We start from the raw sequence: 14,381 nt of genomic DNA on the forward strand, positions 1-14,381 counted from the left end.
TTACCATGTGATCTTCTGTTGCATGTTCAGCTTTGATCCATGGGAAACTCTTTAAGAAAGATTGTACATGACCACGGGATTATGATAAATACCATATATATCAAGGTTTTAAAAATGATCATTATGACACATATAAGGGATACAGAGCCAATGTCGACCTCAGGGGCAATATTGAAACGAATTTGGTAAAGGAACACCACACGATGTTACATACGTAATACAAATCTTCTGAGCCTTTCAGTTTCAAAGAATAAAAATAAAAAATGGTGTTGACTTTGTATGTATCAGCCAAAACGAACCAAATGGAGGAGCAAATATTTTTCCAGCGGTATAATTTAAACGCACTTACTGATGGTTCATTATACGATGTAACATGGTAAATACAAAATCTCCTTTGAGTTCTCAGAAAACATTAAGGCGCTATCACGATGTTAACACACAGGTAAACACACGGCAAAAAGGGACCCATATGGTGCAGCCAATGGTGGTGCTATGGAAATGATTTTATCAAACTTGATAGAGGATCAACATACGACATTACAATATAAAGAAGTGAAACTCCAGCTGCTGGAGCAGTATTGAATTCCCATTAAAAACAATTAGTTGGTCCTTTATTTAAGGCAAGTGACCGATTGCCCAAACAATACAAAACAGCACAATACAGCACAATACAAACCAACATAAACACAAAATATGAATAAAGCTTGGGTCACCGCCTTGGAACGGTCAATGCAAAGCATTGGGGGTTTAAACCGGTTATAGAGCGCTCAACCTCACACTCGGCCCAACAATATTCATAATACATTTAAGTGTAAATAAAATTTAACGTCATAGCATTGTATCTCAAATCAAACAATAATAAAATGGAATTAAAACGCATTCAATTTAATTACAATTTAATTACTTAATGGTATTGAAGATACCAGAGCAACAGAGTTACAACTTTTTGACGAACGATAAAATGAAACTACAAACAAGTGTCAACTACATTCCTTCTTTATAGAAAAAGATTTAAAAATATAGCGTCATTAAGTTAATATTTCAGATAATCATCGCGCAAATACAGGAAGAAGCAGCAATAATGGGTGTAAAAATTCCATATTACATTGCTTGGTTGTTTATGTGACTGCTAAAAATTAAATTAATAATAATTAAATAAAAAAAGAAACGCCTATCAGAGAGAAAATATAAATAAAATTGAACGTTATAAACCCAATGACCTATGCATGTAGCTTACAACTGGACCAGAAAAAGAGTTATGACGTAATTGACAGGCGAAGACACAATGACGTGAAAAAATCCAGGGGCGGTACTGTAAAGTAATAATAAAACTATTGATGGGGGGCTACTGCAAAATGTACTACTAATAAAACAAGTTTAGTTGATTAAATATTAAGAATCAAATATATAAAAATAGTAATTCCATTAAAGCGACATTATTGGAATCAAACAGTATATAGGTGTTTTGACAACTGACGACAGAAATGATTTGATGTACGATTTGAGTCCAAATGTAATTTTCATGCAGATTTGTTCATACGACACAAAGACACAATTTTGTTCAACAGTGAAAAATGCTCTAATAAAACAAGTTTAGTTGATTAAAAATTAAGAATCAAATATATAAAAATAGTAATTCCATTAAAGCGACATTATTGGAATCAATATAAAGAAGTGAAACTCCAGCTGCTGGAGCAGTATTGAATTTTCATTAAAAACAATTAGTTGGTCCTTTATTTAAGGCAAGTGACCGATTGCCCAAACAGTACAAAACAGCACAATACAGCACAATACAAACCAACATAAACACAAAATATGAATAAAGCTGGGGTCACCGCCTTGGAACGGTCAATGCAAAGCATTGGGGGTTTAAACCTGGTTATAGAGCGCTCAACCTCACACTTGGCCCAGCAATATTCATAATACATTTAAGTGTAAATAAAATTTAACGTCATAGCATTGTAACTCAAATTAAACAATAATAAAAGGGAATTAAAACGCATTCAATTTAATTACTATTTAATTACTCAATTGCATTGAAGATACAAGAGTAACAGAATTACATCTTTTTGAAGAACGATCAAATAAAACTATTAACAATTGTCAACTACATTCCTTCTTTATAGAAAAGATTTGAGAATATAGAATCATAGAGTTAATATCTCAGATAATCATCGCGCAAATACAGGAAGAAACAGTATATAGGTTTTTTGACAACTGACGACAGAAATAATTTGATGTACGATTTGAGTCCAAATGTAGTTTTCATGCAAATTTGTTCATATGACACAAAGACACAATTTTGTTCAACAGTGAAAAATCACTAATGATTCCAAATTTTAAGAGAAGAAAGATATAGTGAATCGAAAACCATCAAACACGTGTTTTTATGTACATAATCATCGTATCCTTTGATAAAAACAAGTTAATTAAATTGAAAAGTTTAATATGAACATTTGGTTTAACATATTTTAATTTGCGGACACGCTTCAAAACATCTCCGTAAAATGATGGATGGGAGATTCCATTATTAAAATGCCATTTTAAAGAAACATTATATTTTGAAATTAAATCACCATTCTAATGTAAAATTTAGCAAATTTACTTCTTAGGTTATGATACAAAAAGCCTTGTTTTAGCAATTTTTTTGTTAATATTAGATTACGATCATTAAAACTTTTAATACATGAACATGCTCTGGCATAACGTACCAACTGCGAAATGTAAATACCATAGGAAAGTCAGCCACATACCAAACCTCTTGCCATTGTACTAATAAAGCAGAAGATTTAAAACAAAGTTCTGTATGCAAATAAAAAAACAACATGAGTGGCGCTCATAGATAAATGTGTACGAGAGACGAATCATCAAACTAAACTGATATCAAAATGCCAAATACCAGATTTTAAGATGTAAAAAGGGGATCTGGCAAACAACAAAGTTAAATTGGAGAGACATGACAGTTTTGAGCTAGTGATACCTTTACTCTGAAGTGAGTGTTTTCTTTGTTGACCATATTTGTTCTATTACTAATATAGACACAAATAAAAGTTTTAAAATAAGAAAACGTAAGTAGCATAGATACATTTTGTAGACATAAACTCATGTTACAAAGTATCTACATAAACGTGCCATTTGAAGTGACATGCGATGTGAAGAAATACACAACTTCACATAAAAGTCAGGTTAATAAACGCCTTGAACCCCCCTCAAAGAAATTGCACACATACAAAACTACAAAAGGCATTGTAAGAGCTTTATAAATATATTTTACAATGTATTTGAATGAAACTGTTTTATATTTACATTTTATAAATAAACGTTAGCTTAAATAGTCCATCGTTACTAAGTAGACATTGCAATCTCGCATTAAACGAATAATGCATTTTCAACGCTCACCTCCTTGTATTTAGATAGGATTATGAAACGTGACCGGACTGGCACAAATGCATAGCACATATGGATATTGGGTAAAACTTGAATGTCAATCATGATTACACATATGAGTATTGGGTTATACTTGAATTTTAACAGTGAGAAAACTAATTTAAATGTACTTTCCATTTGTGTTGGTATTAACAATAATAATTTGACTGAACGAACTTCCGATTTAAACAATATCGCGCAGACTATATGATTTCCGTGTTGATGGTCATACTTTGTGCTAATGTGGTGTCCTAAAGACGTTAACAAATTGTCGTTAGTTTGTGATCCGCATATGTTTCTTATGACATCAGGAATTTACATATATGCATATGTTTTGTTCGTATTTGATAACCATATTACGGAAACATGGTAAAGCCCCTTATTTTAAATTACAATTCTATTAAAATTCCAGAACATATTTATTTTACTCGGTTGATATATCATGGTTACAGATGATCTGATCAAAGTTCATAAAGATCATGCAATGAATGGGGTCTCTAGTGTGTTGACAATTTTATATTGGATTTTACCTTAAGAACTTGTTTTGAAACCCGCTCAACACAGTTCTCTTATTAGTCATTATTCCTCTATACTTTTTGCAAGGTAAATGTTTATGACGAACGACGGGAAAAGGGCTATCTCAAAAGCTCACAAATATTGAAAGAAAAATTAAGCTGCGTTGTTTTATAAAAACGTCAAAGGTACTCAGTTAAAAATGCTTCAGATTAAAAAACCTTTCAAATGTTAATTATATGTTTTGTAATTATACCCCCACAAACGAAGTTTAGGGGGGTATATAGGAGTGAACTTGTCGGTCGGTCGGTCTGTCTGTTGGTCCGTATTTCCGCTCTCTAATTCAATTAGTTTTTATCCGATCTTCACCAAACTTGGTCAGAAGTTGTATCTACATGATTTCTAGGCCAAGTTCGAACATGGGACTTGCCGGGTCAAAAACTAGGTCACGGGGTCACTTAGTGCGTTTTAAACATTCAGCATGTTGTCCGCTCTCTAATTCAAGTAGTTTCATCCGATCTTCACTAAACTTGGTCAGAAGTTGTATCTAGATGATCTTAAGGCCAAGTTCGAACATGGGCCTTGCCGGGTCAAAAACTAGGTCACGGGGTCACTTAGTGGGTTTTTTAGCATTCAGCATGGTGTCCTCTCTCTTATTCAAGTAGTTTTCATCCGATATTTACCCAACTTGGTCAGAAGTTTTATCAAGATGATCTGAAGGCCAAGTTAGAACATTGGCCATGCCGGATCAAAAACTAGGTCACAGGGTCACTAAGTACGTTTTACACATTGAGCATGGTGTCCGCTCTCTATTTCAAGTAGTTTAAATCCGATCTTCACCACACTTGATCAGAAGTTGTAACTAGATGATGTATAGGTCAAGTTCGAACATGGGCAATGCCGGGTCAAAAACTAGGTCACGGGGTCACTTAGTGTGTTTTAAACCTCACCATGTTGTCCGCTCTCTAATTCAAGTAGTTTTTATCCATTATTCGCCAAAATTGGTCAGAAGTTGTATCTTTATAATGTCTAGGGCTAGTTTAAATATGGGTCATGCCAGGTCAAAAACAAGGTCTCGGGGTCACTTAGTGCGTTTTAAACATCACAATGTTGTCCGCTCTCTAATTCAAGTAGTTTTCATCCAATCTTCACCAAACTTGGTCAAAAGTTGTATCTAGATGATGTCTTGGTCAAATTTGAATATGGGTCATGCCGGGTCAAAAACTAGGTCACGGGGTATCTTAGTGCGCTTTAAACCTCACCATGTTGTCCGCTCTCTCATTCAAGTAGTTTTCATCCAATCCTCACTAAACTTGGTCACAAGTTTTATCTAAATGATCTTTAGGACAAGTTTGAACCTGGGTCATTCCGGGCCTAACACTAGGTCACGGGGTCACTTAGTGCGTTTTTTAACATTCAGCATGGTGCCCGCTCTCTAATTCAAGTAGTTTACATCCGATCTTCACCAAACTTGGTCAGAAGTTTTATGGAGATGATCTTAAGGCCAAGTTAGAACATGGGCCTTTCTCTGTCAAAAACCAGGTCAAGGGGTCACTTAGTGCGTTTTAAAAATTGAGCATGGTGTCCGCTGTTTTTTGTGAAGACGACATGCACAATATTATGTGTCAGTTCGGCATGTGGGGGTATTCGTCACTTCTGTTACAAAGCTCTAGTTCGGACTGAATCAATCTTCAACTTATTTAACATACTTTGTGAAATATGACTGACTTTGCAAATTAAAATATTAAACCCGGAAGTTTAACGATATATTAAACACTATATTACAGTGGTTCAGAGTTGTGTTTTAAATTTTAAACCTGAAGTTATAGCGATATCACATAATTTACTTTTAAAGTAAAATTCTAATTTATACAACCTCTAATTTTATTGATTATGTTATAGGAAAAGCCACTGATTTTTGAGTCTGTAAGTGCTGTTATTTATTAAAAAGCAATTTAAATTTAATGGCCGCGCATGACGTAACAAGTTCAAACCACATTTAAATGAACATTAAAACGTATCGTTAACACATCCACTTATTCATACTTAGTTTCACTTCTCTATTACTCAATCAAAACAAAAACACCCACCTAGCACTTCAAATACTCCTTATTAATCCACTTCAAATGCGATTGTTTTCGTAGCGGAAGCACCGATAAATTTGCATTCTGTACATAGATGGTGACGTCACTACGATATTGTGTTAAGTGTTTATAAGTAATAGGGAGCAAATCGTTTTGAAACACCTCGTATATTTTCATGAGTTATTCTTCTTTTACAATAGCGACAAGTAAGATTCACCAACGCAAACTACGATTTGATTCACACAAAAAACGTCAGCATTATATTATTTTCAGTATCAAGGCGCAAATTTTCTTGTTTACTACAGAAGGTAATTTACAGATCATTTTTATATTCAGTATGTTGATTGAAAACGCTAATCATTCAGCCTAGTACACACATTATTTTCCATAAATGTAGGTTCTTAATCCAGTTTTGCGATTAAAATATCATATTTTATAAAAAAATAAAAATATATTGCAATGTTTGACGATCATAATCATCATTGTATAAAACATTAGACATTTAGCTTTTGTTCATCCGGACTTATTGTGCTTTATTCGCAAACGGGTACACATCATAAGTTAACAAGGGTCTTGTTTAACGAAACTAAATATATCAATATTCTTACTCAGCTTTTTTTAAATGTTAATATGAATTTAACCAGCATGCACAATTTTATGTTCGCAAATGTTTTAATGAGCTTGAACTCTGACTCAACGCTGAGTTAAAGGGGCCTTTTCACAGATGTTGGCATGTTTTGAAGTATGCCATTAAATTCCTTATATTGATAAAGATAAGCAATGGATCTTAAAAGCTCCAGTAAAAAGCAAGAATAAAATTAAAGAAAGAAAAAGGTAACCCTCAACTGGGATCGAACTACTGATCTCTTGAGTAACAGTCTAACCGCTCGGCCATCCGTGCTCATACAATGCGTGATATATTTTATACTATACGCAATCCTCGTAGTGTCACACAATATAACAACAACAAAAAATTTCAGGTTTTTAAATCGTCAAAATGCATATAATGGACATTTAAGATGTTTCATCACAAAGATCATTGCTTCGATGAGAATTTATAAATCTGAAACATTTGTTTAATTTTGTAAATTTAAAAACACGCGAAAAGGAGCAATACGTCACTCTTCTTTTATCTGAGATTTGAGAGTGTAAGTGAGCCGAATTCTTAATACTCAGCTGATTGGAATCTCAAATTTCCATTTCTGACTTTATCTCAAAAAATGAGAATGAGCATGATACTGGAAGGAGATAAAAAGAACAGATTCATTGTGTTTCATCAAACATTGTGCATTGACACATGTGCTAATCCTAATGCATGTATCCATATAAATATTAACATATAACGAATAATTTTAAGTTTCTACAACTAGTATTAAATAGGTGGCATACCATCAATTCCAATAAATGTCATAAAATGTTCCAGTCATATACAAACTAGTTAAATGTAAATGTGGATGCAGTTGTTATGCGTTGAGTTACATATTTATACTTCAAAAGAAGGCGAGGCCCGAATTTCGTGAGTTTCTCCTCCCTCGACCCATTATTCTCAAAGGTGATAAGGTAAGTGGGGAAAGCATTATTATTTTATTTTCACAAACATTAATTATGAGTATTCTTAGGATCATTTGAAACGGGTTTATCATCTTTTGATTACTTTATAAATAAAATATAAATATTGAATTAACTTAACTAGATTTTCATTAAAATTTAAGGTTTTGTAACACAACTAACATTGAATGTGATAAAAATAAATAATTTAAAACTACATTTAAAGTTTAATCTAATATATACACAAGCTAAATGTTCTGTAATGATGCATGCTTTATCTATACTAACATTAAAATAGAACTATAGACTTAATGACTGTTATTTGAAAAAAACAACAGCACAACTACTAATGTCAGAAAAAATGAATGGAATTACTTTTAACCAAATCTATTCTACATACTGGATACATTTGTTTAATAAAATGTTTTTCTTCATTTGAAAGGTCAGTAGGTATTGACATTTTCAACAAAATGAGCAAGTCAGACTTAACACGCCTCTCTGTATGTAATTCAGTGGTAAAGCTAATAAAATTCGAGTTCACCAGTAGAAAATGGCGTCATACAACGTTCATAATCAGATAAGCGATTAAACCTATTTAACGAATCATTGTTATCTTTTAAAAGTTAAATGTCAACAACGACCTCATAACAAATGTAGATTATTGATAGTTTTTGACTCACTTTTGGTATATCTTTTGACAAGCGACTTAAGATGTATGCTCTACATAACATTATGTCGTGTTTGTTTGTATCAAATTATCAAGTATATGTTATCAACTTTAAATGAACATTTCAATGCTATGCACTAGGGTTAAAGCCTCCGCACACATAGACGAATCCATATGACGAAGCCTAGCGAAAAGGGTAAATTTATGAATTCTAGCGAATTCTTACCGAAATTGTTTGACAATTTATTGCATTGTGTAATATTATAACGAAAGGTGAACGTAGAGGAACTATTTCGTGCGAATGATTTACGAAGTTTGACGAACAGTTACTGCAATTCACTAGAAAGCGTTAGGTCGCGCAAATAATACTCGTTAGCGATTAGGAGCTATTAAGAGCGTAAAGATACGAATGTAAGCGCAACCTTGCGCATACCGCCGAATATTTCCAAAACGGTGTTTCTATATCCGCGCGTTTTGATATAGACTAACTTTTTTCCGACTCGACTATGCATGTTGATTATGTATGAATTCTTTTTCATTAAACATTTTGCGTAAATTTCGTGTCTTACTTTTACTTTTACTTCCCTTTCTAAGGCCAATGCAAAAACAACAATACTTTTTATTAATTCATTCCACTAATATATTACACTTTATTTCAATCTCTCATGTGGCACACATCCCGCTGTAGAGTTGACCCAGTGCTTCAGAGTGTTTCTCACAATCTTGCCTTTTTTTTGCTGTGTTGTGGCCCCTGATATTGACATTCCTAGTATCCTCCAAGTTGCGACCTTTTCTCCATTCCCCAGGAACCAGATCGCCTCTTCTGTCATCATGGTCAACCAGTGCATTCTGCATGGTGGGGTACCTGATCCTCATCAAGTTGTGGAGAATGCAGCATGTCTTTACAATCAGCCTTACTGTGGATGGACTGTGGTTCATCTTTGTGAGAAGTATCTGAAATTACAGATGACCAGTATTGTTAAGTGTTAAAAGTTAACATGAACATTTCTTTTATAAATGAAATTGTGTTTTGAAAAAGGGTATTGCAGTAAAGTTCCGCTATTAAGACCACTTCGAAGATTTAAAAAAATATGCGTTTTGTTTTTTTGACAATATTCAAGTCCCAAATGGTTAATTTATGAAGGAAAATGGTCCGATATTAAGACCACTTCTCTATTGCGACCACTACTTTGTCTGGTCTTAATAGCGGAACTTTACTGTACCTGGAATCGGGTGGCCAAAATCCCAAATGCATTTTCTGATACTCTCCTAGCCCTGGATAACAGGTAGTTCAGGATGCTTTCGTCTCTTGTCAGGACTCTATGTCCATAGGGTTTCTGCATGTTCTCGCTAAGGCTGAAAGCGTCATCTCCAACCGAGAAATAGGACATGTCGACGGTGTCATTTGGAAAGAGCTGTGGGTCTGGAAATCAAAAGGAACCATCCTGCACCATCTAAAGGAATTCTGATTCATTGTAAATCTTGTCATCTCCACTTGAACCGTATCCTGAAAATAAAAAAGTATAAGAAATTGACAGTAAACAACTGTACATTGAAAACAGCACTAACTGTATATAATTTATGTAATTACAAAATAATGCAGTTACATTTATGTAGACTAATACTCACAACCCAGATCACACTATACGCACTTGTAGTCCGAGTCGACAATGGCCCGTAAGATGATGCTGAAGAATCCCTTATAATTATAATATAAGGAACCAGAGCTGGCAGGCTTTCTGATAGCTATGTGCGTGCCATCAATAGCAGCAACGCAATTTGGAAAGTTCCAATTCTTGAGGAAACCATCAGCCAGTTGTCTCTATTCTTCAGGTGTGGAGGGGGCTGTCATAACCTCATCAACATATTCTTCACATATAGCATGACTCACGTCTCTGACCACTACATAGAGGGTATTCTCAGCGACCCGCCAGGAATACTGCATGTCTGAGTACTTAACACTAGAAACCAGGTAACGTAGTGTAACAGCTAACTTTAGCCCTGGAAACAAGGGCTCCCTATACCGAGTGTGTTGCTTCACGAGGCGATGACGAACCTTCCTAAAATTGTATCGTACATTTCAGTAAGCATGAGGAGTAATTTCTTTAATGTTCAAGGATCTTCACTTCTGAGCTCAATCGTGAGCTGATCAAAGATGCCAAATTAGCGCCGTCTCCCGGCATGCAGCCATGGTCTTCTCCAGATATCACGTGCTCTGGCTCCTCTTCTCCACCTTAGTCGGCCTCTGAGAAACCGGTGTATGTTTAGTTGTTGCTGGACTACTTCTTGATTGGCCATAGCAGCAACATACTGAAGTTCAGGCGTTGTATATCTTCCATTTGACGAAGAAATAATGATACCTTCAACATTATATATATGAAATATAGGCATATGTCTCCACAAACTACTAAAACAATCAGAAGCGCTATTATTCGGATAGGTTCGCATAGATTCGCCTATCGTAGTTACCCTTCGGATTGATTCGTATACGAGCGTATACCGTTCGTTTTCTGAACGTTAACTTATCGTTATAAATCGCTTAAATGCGTCGGATTCAATTCGCTACAATACGCAAATCCTCGCTATAGTTCACAAAAGTTCGCAAGCTATCGCAAAGATTAGTTTTCGGATCGTTCTCTTTCGCTTGATATGCGAATCAAGTAATCATGATATGCAAATTAGCTGAGAGCTGCGACCTCTAACGCCAGTTGACGAACGCTATGCGAAGACTTTCCGAACGGCTAACGTATTGAAACGAATATTAACGAACGATAGACGAACATGTTTACAATTTTCCGATGAACAGAACTAATCGCAACGGACGCAAAAGCTCACAAACGCATCCATACGAACACCACCAACGATATGCAATGATAAACTAATGAGAACGAATTTTGCTGAAGTCTTATTCGCCAGTACACGCAAGTTTACGTCGGGAGACTTTCGCCTATGTGTGAGGAGGCCTTTAGCACTGATTTTACTTTGATTCATTTTGGATACATATGTTTAGATAATAGAAATAGTTAATTAGGCAAATGTATTGCAGTTTATTGCAGCGCTTTGAACGATTACTCAACACGTGTCTTCCTGCATGTAGCAAATAATAAAACGGATGCGTCCTTATACATTAACATAACAGTTACCTTGTAGTTAACCTGTCACTATTAAGTGTTTTAGTGTTTCCCATATTATTCATGGTAATACGATACGATGTGTTATTTGTTGTATTTAAAGTAATTCTACGCAAGCAACGCATGTACTTTACCAAATGATAGAATTAGTTCATATATTCAATATTCTTGTTCAAATTCTATCAAGAATTATATTACACAACATGAAATGATATTATAAGCAATAGAAATATGTGTTTCAATTCTTGAATATTATTTCACAATTTTTGAATTAACCCTTAATTGAGGGTCGTGTCTTATAACTTAGCACATATCGTGTTATAATTAAGAAATCTTAACCATATACTACACAACAAATCGAGAAAAAGAAAATATGCATATAATTATTCTGAAGATTTAAGCTAATTGAACAAGGCGATCAGACAAATCTAATTTATTAGTAATATTTAAATGCGCCAGAATGTTTCCGGGATTTGACAACCGCCTAGCTCTCCAAAAGCTCATCGTCACATGTTCCAGTATGCGCCATTGTTACGTCCCCATGGCAATGGGCAGCGTGCAGGTAGCATTGGTTGCCTGAAATATTGCAAGGACATATAGGGCATGATAATATGATGTACTTAATATAAACTAATATATAATAAATGATTACTATCCCTATATATGTGATATCATGCATACCACGCATTTACACTATCGAAACAATGGGAACAGGGCCTTACTGTACGTCTTGCCGTCCGTCCCACAAACCGGGTCGTACAGGTCAATGCACATGATTGCAGGACATGCGTTGATGCTCGCCCTTTTACCAGTGTAGCAGGCACCGTATGTGTGGCCTAACGAAGGATTACGACAACGTGCTACATTGAATGCACAGAGATTGGCTGAAACAGAAAGTCCATCATATGTTAGACTTTTTGATGTATTACATAAAATATGCTGCGTGTTAGTCTAAATCAAATGCACACACAGAGATACTGTTTAGCCGGGAAGAAAAATATGTATTTAGTGGTATTTGCCATCAAGGATACAGACATTTCCTTTAATGTGCCAGAAACGGTATCTATGTTTACAACCCATGCCTCTTCTTTAGAATCTTTTAAATAGATGAAATAAGCGTATACATTTAGAACATTACTTTTAAAAGAAATGGATATAAATATAAAATCATGTTGTAATTGTTCAGGTGAAAGGTGAATAAGATAATTATCATGAACATTTTAGATATAACAAATGTTTGAGTAAATAAATAACGTACAATATGTGATTCCATCCGAACCGCAATAAGGTTCGTAATAGTCCGGACAAATCACGTTGCACGGCGTTCGCCGATAGACACCTGTGCCAACGCTAAGACCTACAACAAACACCATTCAATTGTAAAATGCAATGCATGGATAGCAAGAAAGGTAAGTATATGATACGGATACGATAGATTACAACGACAAAGAAAACCTGACCGACGAAAGTTTTCGAAAGTATTACAGCTGATTTGCCCTTTGTCTAATATTTAATATTTTTGCGACAATTCATGCATTACATTGATACTTAATTAATGTATACATTTATTTTCTTTTATTAATCATATGTTATTGTACACGTTATACAATCGAAGAAATCTTACCTATAATCGACCACAAAAAGACAAATGCGTTCATAGCTGGATGTCAATTCAAAACTAAAAACTCCACCGCTGATATAGCAAACTTTGAAATCGTGATTTCAGACCGGTTTTCGCTGACAAAAACTGGCATCACTATCAGTCGAAGATTGGAAACAATTATGTTGATTCACGTGATGATGGTGGAATAATTTGTTCTCGTTGTTTACACATTATTTTACTTTCGCCCGGTTGCAACAAACTTGAACGACAAAATTAAAGAAAAACTATTATTGCTTTATCAATACATGTATGAACATAAATGATAGTTTTTTAAGCCTGTGAGTGTTTTCCCTATTAATGATTGTAAAAGGGTATACAAATGTTGCATTTAGTCAGTTTTCTGTATTTATTTTTTACACCTTAAGTATACCGATTCCGAGCATAAATAACCTTAACATTTGTACTAATTGGCCCTAAAGAACATCGTTATCAGCGTGCTTTATTCAGGCGGTCGTTCGGCTCATGTCCTTGAAAGGTAAGGGCGTATATTTCAACGAATGTATATGCGCATGATAATTTATGTATGTATGTATGTATTTCTTTTGACCTTGCAGTCAAGGATAAACCATGAAAGTGCAAGCACTTATTTCCAAGGGGGTCCTTTGGTTTTGCTGAAGAGACAGCAAACAGAAGAGACAGTATTGTGATACAAGGAATCCGGGTGCGATATCCTAGCTCTTTGCGAATAGATCCCTATGTTATTTTACGTGCTCAGTGTATAGCACCGATACACGCGAGAATTACCTAGGTTTCATACCAGAACATCTCTAGTTGGGTGGGAAACACTTGAAGCATTTCTGAAATTTCCAGTGCCCCGGCTAGGAATTGAACCAGGCACCACTGGAATGGTAGACCAGAGTGTTACCACTAGGCTACCGCACCACCCTAAAAATAAACCCTAAATATTAACCCTAAATATAGATAAAAGCTTGTCAAACCGCTTATCACTGACGAAACAGATTCCAGCTACAGCATTTTGCATTAGAAGCCGTTTGGCTGCGTTTTGCACAAACTCCTAAATAACTTAAAGTGGGTGGGTGGTGCCTTTAAGTTGTAACTATGCTGCAAAAATAGAAAGTGGTTCATCAACGATAGCATATTTTCCTCTCAAGAACGACATCATCATCATCATCATCATTATTATTATCATCATCATTATAGTCATCAATATAATCATCATCAACAGCACCAGCATCAGCACCAGCATTAATTTCTTGACCGGTTAGGCCGTGTGTGTGTGTGGGGGGGGGGAATGTGAAACGACAATACAGAAATTCTCCTCCAGTAAGGTCTGTTGTGTGCTGCTTAGAATAATGCAACCATGGGAAGGGATGTCCACTCTTTAAAAT

At 35.0% G+C, this 14,381-nt stretch overlaps 3 protein-coding genes across 5 annotated transcripts in view; all 3 read right to left on the bottom strand.

Annotated features, from left to right (window-relative positions):
• The window catches only part of LOC127882473 (uncharacterized), a 35,477-nt gene extending 29,343 nt beyond the window's left edge, over positions 1-6,134 (bottom strand). Inside the window, exon 1 of one of the 3 annotated variants that reach the window (XM_052431134.1) lies at positions 6,030-6,134. The gene's annotated coding sequence lies outside the window, so the exon portion shown is untranslated. The remainder of the gene's footprint in view (positions 1-6,029) is intronic. The other 2 variants (XM_052431136.1, XM_052431144.1) reach the window with 2 other exon arrangements.
• A 2,717-nt stretch (positions 6,135-8,851) lies between these two features.
• LOC127830934 (uncharacterized) lies at positions 8,852-11,520 on the bottom strand. Its single transcript, XM_052355872.1, has 3 exons — positions 9,868-11,520; positions 9,462-9,745; positions 8,852-9,192 (listed from the first exon to the last, which is right to left on the bottom strand). Exons 2-3 carry the CDS (start codon positions 9,627-9,629, stop codon positions 8,902-8,904), a joined length of 459 nt encoding a protein of 152 aa, XP_052211832.1. The 5' UTR covers positions 9,630-9,745; positions 9,868-11,520; the 3' UTR covers positions 8,852-8,901.
• A 270-nt stretch (positions 11,521-11,790) lies between these two features.
• On the bottom strand, positions 11,791-13,155 carry LOC127830938 (uncharacterized). Its single transcript, XM_052355877.1, has 4 exons — positions 12,994-13,155; positions 12,628-12,726; positions 12,092-12,253; positions 11,791-11,945 (listed from the first exon to the last, which is right to left on the bottom strand). The coding sequence occupies exons 1-4, from the start codon at positions 13,025-13,027 to the stop codon at positions 11,854-11,856; spliced, it is 387 nt and encodes a 128-aa protein (XP_052211837.1). The 5' UTR covers positions 13,028-13,155; the 3' UTR covers positions 11,791-11,853.
• Positions 13,156-14,381: the final 1,226 nt, after the last annotated feature.

Source organism: Dreissena polymorpha, chromosome 5 (genome assembly GCF_020536995.1).
Source record: "Dreissena polymorpha isolate Duluth1 chromosome 5, UMN_Dpol_1.0, whole genome shotgun sequence".
NCBI classification, from domain to species: Eukaryota; Metazoa; Mollusca; class Bivalvia; order Myida; family Dreissenidae; genus Dreissena; species Dreissena polymorpha.